This window comes from Mesocricetus auratus, unplaced genomic scaffold (assembly GCF_017639785.1).
Source record: "Mesocricetus auratus isolate SY011 unplaced genomic scaffold, BCM_Maur_2.0 Super-Scaffold_100007, whole genome shotgun sequence".
Taxonomy (NCBI): Eukaryota; Metazoa; Chordata; class Mammalia; order Rodentia; family Cricetidae; genus Mesocricetus; species Mesocricetus auratus.
The window spans coordinates 54,928,066-54,945,628 of record NW_024429191.1 but is presented as its reverse complement, the minus strand read 5'-3'; the positions used below and the strand labels follow the sequence as shown (position 1 = coordinate 54,945,628).

Here is a 17,563-nt window from a genome sequence, read left to right as displayed (position 1 = left end):
TTGCTAACTACAACTCTGAATATTTATTACATCTGCTGCCATTTTTTGAGGGCTTCTGCCATTCCAGGTGCTGTGACAATTGCTTCATATATATTATTTCTAATCTTCCTATCATCTTCACAAGGTGGTTACTGTTTTCCCTGTCTCACAATCAGAGGTCATAGAGAAGGCAAGTAAGTTGCCTAAGGTCATACAACTAGAAATGGGGAGGATGGAATTTGAACCCTAATCTAACTCAGAAATGCCTTTTCAACTTCTTTTCAGCAGGGTGGATACACTCTTGCATGACCAGAAAAGGCTGTTCCATATTTTCACATATTCTCCATCTATGTTTATAACCTATTATGTGCTAAGTATGTTGCCTCACACTATAGAGGAAGGTCTGTGTGCTTATTGAAACATAAGGGACCAGAATTGGGAACAAATCTAATTCTCAGAGGAAGTCGAAGCAGGGAGGAGGTCATTATGGGCTTCGGTTGAGGACATGCCTCCCAGGAACTAGACCACAGGGATGCCAGTAGTAAGCAATGCATGGGGTCTATGCTCCTGTGTTATGTTTATGAGCATCCAGTGTCTGCTGGGAAGGGAAGTGATGAGGGACAGGGTCTGCAGCCTGACAAACAAGACATGGAGCTTCAGTCCTTCTCCCACAGCAGACATTAATAATCAGTCATAGCACCCTTTCCCACGAGGTGTGGATGCAGCTAGCTAGCTTGCTTGCTTGATCGATCAGTTGATGGGAGGGTGGGTGGGTGGGTGGACTGACTGACTGACTGACTGACTGACTGACTGACTGACTGACTGACTGATTGGGATGAGGTCTTACTTTAGCCTTGCCTGGCTTGGAACTGTTTATGTAGAGATCTACCTGCCTCTGCCTCTGCTGGGATTAAAGTCATGTGCCACCACTGCTCGGCTCAGATGTAGTTTTGTAACCCTCTGCCCAGAGCTCTGTATGATCTCTATAGATTAGAATTGGCATTCAGAATAGCATCTGTAGCCTATCCCACTGTAAAGGACAATGAATGTGAGTTTCAGGATGGACAGACTAGAGGAGCTAGCAGGGAGTCCAGCCAGCAAGACTTCATTCTTCTCGATACACAATGATTTGGATATTTAGAAGCACCAGTCCTACTGCGTGGAAGACTATCAAGGTGAAGAACAGGTCTCACTGCTGGCTGACTAAGACCTGATTCTCAGTGCTCCAGTGCTTGAAGTCCCAGGAGCCTCAGCAGACCCCTTTGTGGGTAGTTTTTTGCTCTGGGTGAGCAGTTTGCATTGAAGAGGCTGCTCTGCTCAGCTCATGTCGCTCTGCTTGCTTACAGAAAGCATCAGCAGTATGACTGTAAGTGGTACATCCCCCTGGCTGATTTAGTGTTCCCATCCCCTGAGGAGTCAGAGGCCAGTCCCCAGGTGCACCCCTTCCCAGACCACGAGCTAGAGGACATGAAAATGAAGATCTCGGCCCTTAAGAGTGAGATTCAGAAGGAGGTAAGTGCATGGCCTGGGGCTGGTTTTGACCTGAGTGTTCTGGAGAGTTTGGGGCGGGGGAGCTGAAAGCTTTAGGGTGTTATAGGGGAGGCAGGATTCGAGAATAGGAGCCCCTGCCTGTATCAGTGCTGAGGGAAGGCCAAGGGCCAGTGCTTAGAACCTAGTGGGTTTATTTATGGAATGTTTCTTCGGTAACCACACTTGTTGAACGATGTAGAAAGGGTGAGAGGAGGGATGAGAGGCTTTCTTGAGAAAAAGCAAAGGGCAAATAAATAGGGCAAGGGAACCCGAGTACCACAGGTGGCCAACCTCATCGTTTAGTCACTGAAATGCATGCTAAGAAAGAAAACAGATTCTTGGGCTGGAGGGATGGCTCAGCAGTTAACAGCAGTGGCTGCTCTTCCAAAGGACCTGGATTCAATACTTAGCACCCACATTGCAGCTCACAACTGTCTATAGCTCCAATTCTAGGGGACCTGGCACCTTCACAGGCTTACATGCAAGCAAAAACCAAAGCACATAAAATAAAAATAAACAAGCCTTTTTGTTGTTTGTTTGAGACAGAGTTTCTGTGTGTAACAGCCCTAGCTGCTACACAGGCTGTAGACCAGGCTGGCCTCAAACTCACAGAGATCTGCCTGCCTCTGCTTCCTGAGTGCTGGGATTAAAGACTTGTGCCACCCAAAACAAAAACAAACAAACAAAAACCTGATAGCCTGGGGATCATAGTCACAGACCATACTGTAGAAGAATTGTACAAAATAACTAGTTAGAACTTTTAAAGAGGGAAAATCAAAATAGAAACTGAAAACTATTTAGAAGTGCATAAAAAATAGAATTACTGCAGACCAAAACCTATGGAATGAGGCCAAAGCCCTGTTTAGAGGAAAATGCATAGCCTGATATTTGTGTATTCAAAAGCAGTGGCTTGGCAGGTGAGGTGTCTCAGTAGGTAAAGCATTTGCCCACATCTAAACTCCTGAGTTCAGTCCCCAGGACCTACATGATGGAAGGGAAAGAACGGATTCCTTCAAGTTTACCCACTGAGCCATCTTGCTGGCCATACTAATAATTTTTAGACAAATGGTAGTAGCACATGCCTTTAATCCCAGCACTGGGGAGGCAGGTGGATCTCTTGAGTTTGAGACCAGCCTGGTCTACAGAGTAAGTTCCAGGACAGCCAGAGCTACACAGAAAAACCCTGTCTTAAAAAAAAATCAAAAATAAATATAATAATTTTTAAAATATTTATGCTGGGCGGTGTTGGCGCACGCCTTTAATCCTAGCACTCGGGAGTCAGAGGCAGGCGGATTTCTGTGAGTTCGAGGCCAGGCTGGACCGATAGCCTCCAAAACAATACAGAGAAACCCTGTCTCATAAAAACCAAAAACCAAAAAAAAAAAGTATTTATTATGTATACAGTGTTCTGCCTACATGCATCCCTGCAGGCCAGAAGAGGTCATCAGATCTCATTATAGATGGTTGTGAGCCATCATGTGGATGCTGGGAATTGAACTCAGGACCTCTGGAAGAGCAGCCAGTGCTCTTAACCTCTGAGCCATCTCTCCAGCCCCCTGTTCCAGTACTTTTTAAACTTCTCTCAGAACTATCCCCGAACTCTGGACTGTCAGATTCCCTTTAGTAGTTATAGTATATTCTGTCTCAACTGCCAAACGTATATTTGTGCATTTGGATTGTTCCTGGTTCCTTCCCTGCAGGAGTTAGGTCTACAATGCATACCGCTGCCCTGTGTCTGGAGTCTCTACAAATGACATAATTGGGCAGTTGTGTGCATTCAGTTGGCAGAGTCACCTCTGGGAAAGTTGACTACCTTCTTCCTACAGGATGTGAGAGCCATGGCCTGCCATAGGGCTGGCTGTGAGATTTGTTTGAGTTTTGCCAGACTATTATGTTAAAGGCTGGGGAGACGGCTCAGTGGTTAAAGTCCTTGCCATGCAAGCAAGAAAACCAGAGTTTATATAAACAGAACCCTTGTAAATCCTGACTGAGCAGGGGGTCCTTCTGTAATTCCAGCACTGGGAATCACCCAGACCAAGCTGACTATCAGGACTTTAGGCCTACACAAGCATGTGAGCTCACATGTGAGCACACACATGTACATCACACACATCCATGAAGGAAAAAAGATGAGGTTCATCCAAATTAAAGAGCTTGGGGATTTCAGTGACACTGAGATTTGAAGCACAGGAAGTTCTCTTGATAAAACAGAAAGTTGGAAAATAGAGAAAGCCTCTAGGGCAGTGCGGGATGGACTTGTTAATGAGCAGGGCAAGCTTTGGCAGCAGATGGGACCACAGGCCAGGTTCAGAGGCCCTACAGTCAGACCAGCAGCTGGAACTCGATGCTGAAGGTGTCTGATAGCTTTCTAGTAGAGGCTACTGAGTCACAGGGTAGAGTGTGGGAGGTCACTTACAGAGGCTGTGAGAAGAGGCCTTATTTTGGGGGGGCTCTGGCTTTGGGGTGGTCTAGTTGTCCAACCTGACAGTGGATGTTCTATAAAGGGGGGGGGTGGGCCTGGGGCCTTGTGTTGGTTGTATGTGAATGGAAAACGCACAGAAGTTAGGGAATTAGCTTGTTATTGGGAGGTGCATACCTAGGCCCTAGATAGCAAAACCTCATGCAATATAGCAGAAAAACAAAAAACTGATTAGCGCACAGGAGAAAGTTGTGCTTAGTGCAGCTGAGGGACACATGAAATCTTTGTGCAAGGGAAAACACCCATGTCTTTCTCGTCCCCTGCAGAAAGCCAACAAGGGACAGAGCCGAGCCGTCGAGCGCCTCAAAAAGAAGATGTTTGAGAATGAGTTCTTGCTGCTGCTCAATTCCCCCCACGATCCCCTTCCGGATACACAATCGGAACGGAAAGGTCAGGAGGAGCAGGGTGGAGGGTCGCCTGTTCCCTTAATTCAGGGCTGCCCACTCGCCTGCACTGACACATGGCAATCAGGGACCCAGGCTGGGACTCCCATTTCCCAAGAAAGCTGCCAGAGCTCTAGTCCTAGACATGCTCTCCTTGCTATCAGGAAGCTACTGCCCTCTGCTGGCCACCCTGGGCACTGCCACTACCACTATTGCTACCCGGCTTCCTAAAAGGACAAAGCCACCCTTTCTGCCTCCTCCTTCAGCCTCAGAGGGACCTGAGTAAGAAGAGGCTTTGATAGGAAGCCTAGAAAGAAGTTGGGGATTCACCTTGTCCAGCTGTGGTCCCTGCACTGAACTCTCCTCTCTCCCTCCAGAGTTACCTGTTTCTTCTGTCCTCTGACTATGAGAGGTCAGAGTGGAGAGAAGCGATCCAGAAGCTACAGAAGAAGGGTAAAGTCCCACCTAGTCCCACGTGGTTCTGAAAGCATCTGTGGCAGCAAAGGGCCTTGTGTCTTCCCCAGCTTCTTATGCCCAGTGTCTCTCTTCAGCCCTCATGACACCTCTTAAGATGCCAGGGAGGTGGCATTCTTGGGATGTTACCATCAGTTGAAGTCTAATAAGGCACACAGCGAATTCATAACAGGCCACCTAGGACTCTGGGTTGGCTGTCCTCCCCTCCTCCTGCTTCCTGCTCACACACATGAGCCGCCTCTGGCAGCACCCACAGCTGTGCTCATGTGAATATATACAGGACTTTCCCTCCTCCCAAAGAACCAACTCCAACACTGGGAACTAAGCTGATTTCCTGAAGCATCTTCAGGGAAGAGCAGCGGGCCCTCGTGGACCTTAGTGAAGCTCTGTTCCCTCTTGGCTCCTCCCACAGATCTCCAGGCCTTTGTCCTGAGCTCTGTGGAGCTCCAGGTGCTCACGGGATCCTGTTTCAAGCTTAGGACTGTGCATAACATTCCTGTCACCAGCAATAAAGATGGTAAGATTTGGAGCTCCAGTCTGCCCAGCCGGTAGGTCCAGGCTACTGGACATTGCTGGAGGTCTTCTACAAGGACCAGGGAGGATAGGTGTGGGTGTTAATGGCTGATCTCTCTGCCCTTGTGGCTGGACCTGTTCTCTTGCCAGTGCACAGGGATTGTAAATGGGAGGTACTCTCTCAAGGGCTCAGGTGTTCCATGGCCTCCTCTAGTTTGAGAGAAAAGTCTGTGACCTAGAGCGCTGGGGTGTGTTGTTCTTGAAGAAGTCTCCAAACCAAAGCATAAGGCTACAGGATGGGGCAGGGATCTGGGGGAAGGATGAGATAGAAATGGGTAGACTGGAGAAAGATATGAGAAATCAGGCCAGGTGTTTTAGGAGGTAGATTTGGCCTTGAATGGCAAGCAAGGGGGTTTGGGGTGGTGTGTAATTCTAGGAGTCTACAGGAGGGCTAAGCAGGGAGAGCTGTGATGAGGCTAGAAACTGGCCCAGAGTGTGTTTCCTGGTGCTGGGAGGGTTTCTGCCTCCCCAGTGCTGGGATTTCAGACTCACCTGGGGGCCTTTGTGTCCCAAACAAGGACCAAGCGTTCCTCTGAGTCATTTGTTTTCCATTAGAACCAAGTGATTCAAATCAGTTCGTTTCCATTTTGGAAGATTAAGCAGAGGAGGGCAGCCTTGGAATGAGCTGTGTTCAGAGGGAGGGAGGGTACTAAATGCCTGGCTAAGACATTTGTTCTAGTTTCCAGTCTCAACAGAGGGGAGAAGGGACCCCTCCTCCTTTCCTAGGGCCGCCCACACTGTGGGAAAACGTGGGCCTTGGGCTTGTTTCCCAGCTGGCCACCAGGTGGTGGTGTGTACCAAGGCCCCCTGTCTGCCTTACCACCAGTCCTGGATGGAAGAGCTGATTTGTCTTGACATCTCTATCCTCCAGTCTTTGCTCTCTTGCAGACGACGAGTCTCCAGGACTGTATGGTTTCCTTCATGTCATCGTTCACTCTGCCAAGGGGTTTAAACAATCAGCCAGTAAGTGCCCCCTCATCCCTAGGAAGAAGCCGAGTGGCCACTGCCCCTCTTTCATAGCAAGTCCCTATGGTCCTACTGTGTCAGGCTCCCTCCCCACAACTGCTCTGCTCTGCTCTGCTTCCCAAGCTAGGGCCCTGCCAATATGCCTGGAGTTGTGGGACTTTCCTGGAAGTCTAAAAGCCAGTTCCTCTTGTCAGGGAAGTTGCCTTTGCCCTTTGTCTCCAAGATCTGCTCTCCTTCAAGCTTTTCCTCTATAGCTCCAGACACCTAAACTCAAACCCAGGTCTTGCGATTATAAACTCTGTGACCCTGGGCATATTTTCTAACCTTTCTGAACTTCAGTATACTTCTCAATGAAAGGCTATCACAGGTCTGGAGAGATGATTCAGTGGTTAAGAGCAGTTGTTGCTCCTGTAGAAGACCTGGGTCCAGTTCCTAGCACCCACATGATGGGTCACAGACATCTGTGACTCTAGTCCATGGGATCCCATACTGTCTTCTGGCCTCCACAAGTACCAGGTGCACATGTGGTACATAGACATATGTGCAGGCAAAACACTCATATACATAAAATATATCTAAAAACCGGTTTTGTTTTATTTTGGTCTTGTCTTGTTTCTAAATTCTACTTGAGACTATCTCTATGTAGTCCTGGTTGACCTAGAACTTACTATGTAGACCAGACTGGCTTCATACTCACAGAGATCTACCTACCTCTGCTTCCTGAGTACTGGAATTAAATGATGTACTACCATACCTCAAAAAAAAAAAAAAAAAAAAAGGCCAATCACATTTGGGTTTTTTGGTTTGGTTTTTCGAGACAGGGTTTCTCTGTATTGTTTTGGAGGCTGTCCTGGAACTCACTCTGTAGACCAGGCTGGCCTCAAACTCACAGAGATCCGCCTGCCTCTGCCTCCCGAGTGCTGGGATTACAGGCGTGCGCCACCAACGCCGGCTCACATTTGTTTTTATTGACCTAAAAGTGGACTTAATTACTGTGTGTATGCAGGGTTTAGGGGTACTGAGATTGGATCCTCATTTCTTGCACATACTAGGCAAATATTACTGTGCAATACTCTATCCCAGTTAAACATTTTTTTTTTTTTCAAGACAAGGTCTCACTATGTAGCTCTGGCTGTCCTGGAACTCACAGAGACCCACCTGCCTCTGCCTCCTGAGTGCTGGGATTAAAGGATTAAAGGCGTGGGCCACCACACCTATCTTCAATTAAACTTCTTATTCTGCTTCTTGTCCAGTCAGTTTATAGTTCCTGACTGTTTGCCACACGAGGAAACTGAGTCACAGGGATGTGAAACGACTTACAATAGTACACAGGCTCCAAAATTCAGGGCTCTTGCTTCCTTATAACAAGCTCATACTGTTGGCCCTTAAATAGCCATCCATTCAGTCAGCAGTGCTGGGAAGCCTCCCATGCTCCTGGGTTGAACAGGCCTATGCTTGTGTCCCCGTCATGCTCAGGGTGAAGTATGGTCTCGGCCTTTGCTGTGCTGTCATGTCACTTAAAATTCGCCTCTCTGCTGTGAGCACTTCACAGACAGGAAGCAGGTCTTCTTTGTCCCTGAATGTTTCAGACCTCTAAAATGCTGAGTGACACTGAATACTTACAAAGAAAAACAAGAGCTTGGCCAGAGAGTAGCCAGAGCCTTGGCATGTGCAAGGTCTTTGCAGGCTCATTTCCTGCCCTGGTCTCCTGGCACCTCCCTCTGGTCACTACTGTAATTTCTGCTTTGTACATGGGAGGCTAAGGCACCAAGGATTTTCCCAGGTTGTGTGGTCTATAACGATGCTGTAGGATCCATGTACCCCTGATACCAGAGCTCAGGCCCTGCCCCTTGGACCTTGTACCCCTTCCTTCCTACCACTGCTTGCGCCCTGGCCCTGTTCCTAGGCTGTTTGGGTCTCACTTGGTGTATCTTCCCTTACAGACCTGTACTGTACTCTGGAGGTGGATTCCTTTGGCTATTTTGTCAGCAAAGCCAAAACCAGGGTATTTCGGGACACAACAGAGCCCAAGTGGGATGAGGTGAGTAGAGGAGGGTGTGTCCCAGTTTGTCATTGATCCTGCCTCTCTGGGGGTGGCTGCATCACTGGCTAGACCAGCTGTGTCTCCCTTACCCCTTTGCTTCCCATCAGACCAGTGCTTAGGTCAGTGAACCCTGGAGTTTCAGCAAAAGTTACTGAGCCCTGCTCCGCCAGTCACACAGAGGTCCCCAGGAGCTCCAGAAAGATCCAGTGCCCCCACTGTGTCTTGTAATATGGTCCTTCTGGGTTCTGCTCACCCAAGCCTTGCAGAGCTAAGGCCCACATTTGCTGGGAAGTGGGAAATCACAAGTCCTTCAGAGACTCAAGGCCCTTTGTTCGTCCCATCTGTCACCAGGAGTTTGAGATTGAGCTGGAGGGTTCACAGTCCCTGAGGATCCTGTGCTATGAGAAGTGCTATGACAAGACCAAGGTCAACAAGGACAACAACGAGATTGTGGACAAGATCATGGGCAAGGGGCAGATCCAGGTAAGGAGCCAGGGTGAGAGAGTTAAAGAGTCCTTCTCGCATGTCGCTTGGCCTTTTGTGACTTTGGCTCAGAGCTGAGACAAGTTCTCCAACATTGGTTCCTCAGCTGCCCATAGATACTGGGTCCCCAAGCTGCCTTACCTGGTCCAGATAGACCACCATGTTTCTGCAAGGTAGATAGATAGATATAAGGAGGTAGCTGCGTTTATTTTCACAGTCAGTTTTAGTGTATTGGTGGCTTTTTGTGTGACACTGTGTTGGGAAGCATCCCTAGGATCTTGTAAGCAGGAAAAGAGGTAGCTATTTGTAAAGAACAGTGTCTGCTATGGGCGAGAAACAGGAGGGAATCACGTGTCCTCCACCCTTCATTGTTCTATCAGAAGGGCTTCAGATCAGATGCATTGCTGGGCTCCACGTGGCTGCACTGTCCTCACCTGTGTTGGGAGTCACTGTCTCAGGGTGGGGCCTTGGAATATCAGTAGAGTCAGATCCTCAGGGAATGTTGTGTTTCTTGGTGCCCTGATGATGGAAACGGGGGAAAGGATCTTGTGTATGCTTTCATCTCTGGAACATTGTTCCAGTTTTGAAGACAGCTGCTGTCTACTTAGGGGTAACATTTAGCGTGGAACCATTCACATTACTGCCTGGCACTTTGTGTGGCTTCATGCTTCACACACAGTGTGTGTAGATTCTGTGACCATAAAATCAAGGGAGATAATGGCAAAGGCTGGGCCACAGGCATTAACCCGTGACCTCTACAAACACACTGGGTTAGTCTTGAGCAAGGAGCTTCACACTTTTTTTTATACTTGTTTTTATGTTTATGCATATTTTGTCTGCATGTATGGTGTCCACAGAACCAGAGGAAGGAAGGTATTGGATCTCTTGGAGTTAAGGACAGATGTGAGCTACCATGTAGGTGTTGGGAACTGAGCCTGAGTTCTCTAAGTGGTCTTAACCACTGAACCATCTCTCTAGGCCTTTTGTTAGGAAATGATTGTTGGATGTTGCATGTTGAGGCTGAAGATTTATATCTGTTTTTTGTTTGTTTGTTTTGGTTTTTCAAGACAGGGTTTCTCTGTATTGTTTTAGAGGCTATCCTGGAACTCACTCTGTAGACCAGGCTGGCCTCGAACTCACAGAGATCCGCCTGCCTCAGCCTTCCGGGTGCTGGGATTAAAGGCATGCGCCACTATATCTGGTTTTTGACTGGGTGCCATTATGAACTGTGTGGGTGTCCCCATCCCCCACCTGCCTTGCATTTTTATGTGAGGAGAAGTGTGGTGCCCTCCAGTAGAGGCCCAGCCATCTGCCTCTTGTTCCTAAGCATGGATTTCCTGATGCTGAGGGACCTGTACCCTGTTCCTTGGTACTGTCTCCAGGGAGACAGTGGTGCTAGGCAACCATGTGCCAGCCCTTCATTGTTTCAGAAATGAGGATGATGACAGAAAGCTCTTTAAATTCAATCCCTGTCACATGTCCTCTTAAGCAGCAGGAATCCCATCTCTACTCCCATGGGCAAGGCCCAAGGAATAGGCAGGGAATGGGTTCCAGGCTGGCCTGGCCAGCGTTAGAAGACACATCCAAGAGATGTGAGAAGCTGCCACCCTGCCTGGGCCGTTGATGACTGTGAAATGAAAGGGTGACAGGGGCAGCCAGCTCAGTGAGCATTATGGCCCACAGCCTCTCTGCAGTTCAAATACCAGGGCCAGGAGTCTTCCCACCTGGATGGCAGCCCTACTGCTTCTGCCCTCACTGTGCTGCTTGGGTCCAGAGGAAACGCCATAAATCATTGACTCTTGGAGACAGGAGCAGATGGAGGTAGTGGGGGAGGGGAGCCTGCCAGGTTGTATTTGGCTAAGCAAAAAGCACATTCTGCTAAGGGAAATGTTTCTGTGTTTAAGCTTCGAGGAATGTTAAATGCCTGGGAGTTGATATTAAAAGAAACACAAACGTTCTTGCTGCCAGCTGACCAGGCCAGTGAGTGGGCAGCTCAAAGCCCAAGGCCTCTAGAGGCCTTTGAAGTTTTCTAGCACTCAGTCTCCTAAGCACAGCCCTGGGCTCTGAGCCATGGGGCCACCTCACCAGTCTCCTATGCTCTGGGGAGGGGGTGTTGTGGTTCATAAAGTCTTGCACTGTCTCTGCCTCAGAACCACTCAGGATAGCCAAGCTGGATGGGTAGTCTGCACTGGACAGTCCCACATGGCCAGGCCCCACAGAGCTGTGGAATAACATGTTCCCATTGCTGCCACATGTCTAAGGAAGGTCACCCCCCTAGCTCTGGAGCCCAGGTTGCTTCCTTTCAGTGGGATCTGGGGGCAGAGCCAAAGGTGACTTTATGGTAGAGCAAGGATCCAAGGAATGCTCTATGGGAAAGTGGAGAGAAAGCCCACTACTGTGCCCCCTTGTCCCTAGGCCCTTTCCACTGAGCCCAGCCAGGGGCCAGTGAGGGAACCCCTCATCTGAGCACTAAGCACTTGCTCTTATGATGAGTCGCTCCCTTCTGGCCGTGGTGGTAGCAGAGCATCTGGAGCTGGAGGCTGGGTTGGGTGCTGCATCTAGTGCAGACAAATGGCAACAGCAGTCATTACCGTGTGTGCCCAGGACTCTGCTCTTGGCAGCCCACATGCAAGTGCTGTCTGATGTGATTCTGCTACAGCTCTGCAAGGAAGGTGATCTCCCTGTCCTACTTCACACATGAGGACAGAGGCCAAGGTGCCCCCTCTGACAGTATGTAGAGAAGGCCACACTGTCTCCTTGGTGCTATTTCTCTGCACGTTAGTCTTTACCAAGAAGTCTTGCAGCCCAGGTGAAAGGTCTTGACATGGCTAATGGCCTGGTCAAGGAGCTGAAGTGATGTTCTGCTGTCTGGCATAAGAAGAGCCTTAGACTGCCTTTAGTTGGAGCAGTGTCACCTGTGGGCACAGGACATTTCTGCCTAGTACACCTAGCAAGTAGGCTGCATGGAAAAGAGCCGGTCAGGGTTATAGATTTGGAGGTGGGAGATTACCGTGCCCTGCAGTGAGCACCCAGAAGTGGAGGCGCCCTGTGGGATTGAAGGGGTTGCGTGCCACACAGCCGTCAGAGCGAGCACTGGGAAGAGCCCAGCATTGCAGAAGTCCTCAGCTGTCATCCCTGTGGGCAGGAAGGGTTATAAAGATGAGGACAGTGAGGCAGTGAGAGTAAATAACCTGCCCAGGGTCCGGGTGTGAAGTCATGAGAGCCAGCACCTGACCTAGAGCTAGCCTCTGTCACCAACACCCATTGCCAGGGTGCTCTGTGGAAACTAACGAGGGGAAAGTCATCATGGGCTGGAGGTAGGAAGGCTTCAAGAAGGATGTGGGGCCAGAGGGATCTGAGAGTGCCGAATCTTTAATTCCAAAAGCAGGGTTTGTTTATATCAAAAAAATTACAGTCAAGCTGGGCCGTGGTGGCACATATCTTTACTCCCAGCACTTGGGAGGCAGAGGCAGGTGGATCTCCGTGAGTTCCAGGCCAGCCTGATCTACAGAACAAGTGCCAGGAGAGACACCAAAGCTACACAGAGAAACCCTGTCTCAAAAAAAAAAAAGAAAAAAGAAAAAAGAAAAAAATCACAGTCACGGTAAAGAGACCTAACAATCACTAGCCCTCTTTCCCTGACCCACAGCCCTGGAGTGGCTCCTTTACTATGTAATTCTGTGCCTTTTCCCTTCCTTGGGTTTGTACACCTTTAAGTAGGCTTAATCATAGTGTGTGTTTTGTATATTTTTTCTGTTTTCATGGCATTGAATCATAAACCCCTGTCTAGGCCTGTATATAATCTTTATATACACCTTTTAAAAGCAATTATTGAAAGTACTTTTAATCAGTTTATGTAGAGGCGTGGTAATTGTCCTCTTAAGGCTTTCTTTAGCAGGCTCTGGGTCAGCAGAAGTGAGGCAGGCATTTGGGGGAGGGACCCTCATGGCCAGCACATGGGGGCAGGAATGTTTAGGGAGTGGCCCAGGAAATTAAGGCATCCAGCTTGCCCTGAACAGGAGGGACTGTGGGCCAGACAAGTGGGAAGAGAGGGATTGAAGGGGTGAATAAAAGATGATCTGTAGGGCTTGAAGCCAAAGGAAATTAATCCTGTCTTGAGAAGGAAACCAACACCAAAAAGGATGAGTGCCATGCCTACCCTCACACAACTTGTCTGTGGTCTGACAGCTTCAGGGACCCCATCCAGAGCTGGCCGGAGTTGATGAGTAATAGGAGTGCTCATAGGTAGAATGGTGACAGTGTGTGACTTCAGATTTATTGAAACACCTTACCAGGTTGGCCCATCTCTCGTCCAGGGTCATCACTTGTGAATTTTCTGTACAGCCTCTCCACTGTCTATCTCCCTGCTGGCCTACCCACAGCCCAGTCGGCCAGGGCAACAGCTCAGCCTGAAGCATTCCCCATTAGTCTGCTTTCGCTCCCTGCTCCCAGGGGACTCCTCTGTGTTTATCCTAGTCTATTTCCAGCCACATCACTCCAGACTCCAGATGTGATCTCCCCATCTGAGACCTACCCACTGGCTGATTAGCATATTCTCAGGGTCCAACGTGTCATGGCCGGCTGGGTCTGAAGGGGAAAGGCAAGCAAGGGGGACTTCTCTGACATTTATGACCAAGCCACTTAAAAGGGATCAGAGCTCTTATAAATAAATGGAGGGCCTCATGAAGGCCTACTTCCAATGCCCAGATTGGCAGATCTGACAGTATGTAAACATTCTTAAATTTTCTTTTCCCTGATACAGGGGTTCATGTAGCCCAGGGTGGCCTCATCATATTCTCTGTGTAGCCAAGGCTGGCTTTGAACTCCTGATCCTCTTGCCCCATCTCCCAGATAAAGGATTATAGGATTGTGCCACTGTGCCCTACTCCCCCCCCCCTTGGTGTGCTTTTTGTTTTGTGGGGAAAGAGAGACGGGCAGGAAGGAGCACACATACCTCAGCACACCGTGGGTCAGAGGATGACTTGTGGGACTCTGTTCACATGTACCCATCACCGTCATGTAGCTTTGGAACTTTCACCTCTGACAACTCCTTCCCCGTTACTAACTACCCTTCTCCCCTCCCCACCTCTGGCAGCCACTGTTCTTCTCTCCTCATTTGACTGCTTAGCATAATACCTTCAGGGTTCGTGCTTGTGGCTGCCTGTCCCATTTTCTCACCCTTTCCTTCCTTTTGAGGGCTGAAGAACACTTCACTATTATGGCTATACCACACGTTACACCTGTTATGAGTAATGCTTCACTATTACGGATGTACCGCATCTTATAAACGGATATACCGTTCATCCTTCTGTGGACTCGCGTAGTTTGAAGTGAAAAACAAAAGCAAAACGTAGTTTTGGAGGTGGGGATTTCATAGTGTCCTTTCCTAGCCTCATGTATACTTGTTACTTCCACCTGTGAAGAGACAGCAGAGCCAAGGACACAACTAGGAGCTTAGTATGGTTAAGCCATCTCTGACCTTCCGTCCCCTAAGGAGCATGTCTGTCTGTCTGTCTGTCTCATCTCCCCTCCTCTCCTCTCCTCTCCTTTCTTCTCAGCTCTCCTGTCCGTCCTCCCCTTGGCAGTATTGAGAGTGGTATCTGATGACCTGAGACTGTGGGAGGAGCCCTGGGCTGTGGGTCAGAGAACTAATTCCTGGTTCTCTGGCCTCTTGGAGCCTCAGTTTCTTCCCACTCTTCACTACCATCTTGTAAGATGCAGGGAATGGAGTCTACCTGGAGGAGCAGGTCAGAGCTCTGAATGCACTTCCATGTCTTTCACTATTTTACCCTGGAATTGGTCTACTGGGCACCCTGTCAGTGACAAGCACGGAGCAGAGGATCCTGAGAGGACAGGACTTCCCAACATAGTAAGAAAACCATGAGAGGATTTGCTTCTTCAACCAGCCTTGAAGGGACTTGGAGGCCAGACAGACCCGAGAGAGACTCTGTCTTGTTCCTGCTCGTTATTTGGGATAGTGGAGTGAGGTTCCACCCGTCCTCGCCTCGGTTTCCCTTGCCTGTAATCCGGGTTATGACGAGAACTGAACGTGAGAGTCCCTGATGCCCTTGGGACAGGGCCTGGAACATTTAATACTTGGGTGATGACGAGCCTTTGACCTAAGCTGGCAGGCCCAGCTGCTCCCCACTGCAGGGCTCCTGGTGAATCTTGTCAAGAAGTCCCCTCCTAAGGCTACTACCTGCAAGGTCCTCTGTGTTTGAGCTGGGGTGGTCACAGCAGGGTCTGTTCTCTTCAGGGGACACAACTAGACCAGCTGTGGTGGAGCATCTGAGGTGGCCCTGCCCTGTGTGGAGCAGCTGGGCTCTTGTCTTAGGACTGCTCTCCGCTGGCTCAGAGCACAGTGTGAGGAGCCCTGGAACAAGGGGCCTTTGTCAGCTGTGGGAGAGCTGCTTCTGGTCTCAATTACTCTGCAGAGGGAGAGAGCTTGGAGGGAGTGTGGGTCAGGAGCTGCTGGAGCAGGAGTCAAGGGTTCCCCACTAGCTCCTGCCCTCCGATTTCTGAGGGGTCTGTTGTCCCCATTTGACTCTCTTTAATAGTCGTGTGGACCAGCTCTTGCCCTGGTAACCTTGTTCTGGGACACTGCCCAGGTGACCTATAGTCTTTCCCCGAGTAGATGACAAGACTGTTGATGGAACTCTTTGACACTTTGTCCTGTTTATTTATAAACATGATGACCACAGCCAGGGCCCTGTTCCCTGGGAGAGGGCATGTCTTAATTGGAATGGAAGTCAGGGGGCCAGGGTGGGGAAGCCTTGGCCAGTGACCCTTTCCCTCTCGTCCCTCCATCCCTCCTGGTACACCCATCATAGCCCCCTGCCCTAGAACATAGGGATAGCCTCTCTGAAAGATGGACTCCCTTCCCCCCTGCCTCTTGCCTGTGTCAGATACTCCTGTCCAGGCAGCTTCCCAGCTCTGTTCCTCCCTGCTCCCCTCTCTCTGCCCCCAGTTCATGTTTTGTGGCCCGGCTGCCAGCTGCTTTCAGTGCCGCCCCGGGTGGGTGCCTTCCTTTGCCACGGCCACTGGATAGCCCTGGAGGCGCATGGGGACAGGCTTGGTGCTGCTCCTTGCCTCGCACACCATGCCCTGTGAGGATCTAGGTGACTGTCCTGCCCAGAACTCACCTGCTCCAGCTGTTGTAGATTCCTTCTCCCCTGCCCAGTGACCCCACTGTCTCTCTTCAAGGCTGGTCTGGATAGCATGCATGGAGAATGGGAAGAGGAACGTTTGTCTCGGGGGCACGGGCAGACCTGTGAGTGCAAGCCTCAGCTGAGCTGCCCCGGTTGCCCCCGTGTTCCTGACTGGGGAGCCTTGGCTCTGCTAGTGCATCCTGAAGTCAAGAGATGGGACACATTTGACAGGAAGTAGATGGAAGCTCCCGTCCTCCCTGCTTCTGTCTATCTGGGAATTCCATCTTGGCATGCAGGCTTGATGCCACTCCTCTAGCCCCATCTCTGAGGGTAGGAGAGACACCCTGGGAAACCAGCCCAGAAAGGATCTTGTTACCTGGCTTCTTTTAGGCCATCGGAATACCCTTGCAAGCCATGGGAAGGGGGCTGTCCTCTCAGCTCTGGCCTTGGACCCCCAGGCTCAGAGGCAGAAGACAGGTTTGATGCTGGCAGCTTGTCGTGCCTGCTGAGCAGCCTGCATCCGAGAATGTATCGAGGTGGTCGGGATAGATGACACAGAGACCGGTCGGTTGCTTTAAGAAAACTTTATGCTCCCCAAGTTGGCTTAGGAGAAGTCCCCAAGAAAAAATGCTTCCCTTTTTAAGGACTTCTGCCATCCATCTACATACAATTCTCCAACCGAGCTCTCATACACCTCTCACAGCTCTCCCAGACTTCTCACCCTCCTGGCTGGTGGTTTAATCTCCGGCCCCAGAATTGGGGAGACACAGCAGGGAGCAGGAAGAAGCATCTAGCCGTAGGGGGGATCAAAGTCATGGTGTTTCAGTGAATGAGCCCTTATCGGAGCTTTATGGCACTGAATTGTTTTCAGTAAACATGTTTTCAGTAAACATTGTCTTACAGCTGCCTACTCCCAGGCCGAAGGGGAAGTGGGTCTCTGTTCAAGGTCTGGTGTCCCTACAGCAGCTGTCTGTGGATACCTCTCCTGTGTCTTCTCAAACCTGGATGAACATCAGGAGCCTTCCCTTCAGGTGGAGCTGCCACTTTACCTGCCGAGAAATCAAAGTAACTGATCTAGTGCTGACTTTAATTTGTTCCAAAAGCTTTAAGAAAAGGACTCAGCAGAAATTCCAGGGAACTCCCTGAGTTATGACTGAAACTGCCTGAGTGCCAGAACTGGGTGCCCACAGAGTGCGTTCTGCTGCCTTCCCCAGTGTTCATGACACTGAAGTATAGATACTGTGCTTGCTACTGGGTGAGTTCTCACCCCGTGAAATTAGGGTATGTAGCCTGCTCATACCCTTGAAGGTAATTGCTGAGCTGCAGTTGCTCCCAGACAGACCCTAGAATGACTTGAGAATCCAAAATGGCTTAGAAAACACAGATCTGAATGAATGGATGAGTGTCAGCTCAATGGAAGCCCTTGAGAAGTAAGAGGCACCTACAGTTTTTGAAAAGGAGAGCTAAGAATTGAGTTCTGAATGAAATACTGTACTTGAGAATA

General features: G+C 49.7%; 1 protein-coding gene across 1 annotated transcript in view; it reads left to right on the top strand.

The window, feature by feature from the left end:
- Positions 1-17,563, top strand: part of Abr (ABR activator of RhoGEF and GTPase) — a 207,944-nt gene that overhangs the window by 159,075 nt on the left and 31,306 nt on the right. The window contains 8 exon segments of the mRNA XM_040749167.1: positions 1,326-1,491; positions 4,255-4,338; positions 4,340-4,378; positions 4,749-4,824; positions 5,258-5,362; positions 6,307-6,381; positions 8,328-8,425; positions 8,780-8,911. Of these exon segments, the coding sequence (XP_040605101.1) occupies positions 1,326-1,491; positions 4,255-4,338; positions 4,340-4,378; positions 4,749-4,824; positions 5,258-5,362; positions 6,307-6,381; positions 8,328-8,425; positions 8,780-8,911 (775 nt within the window).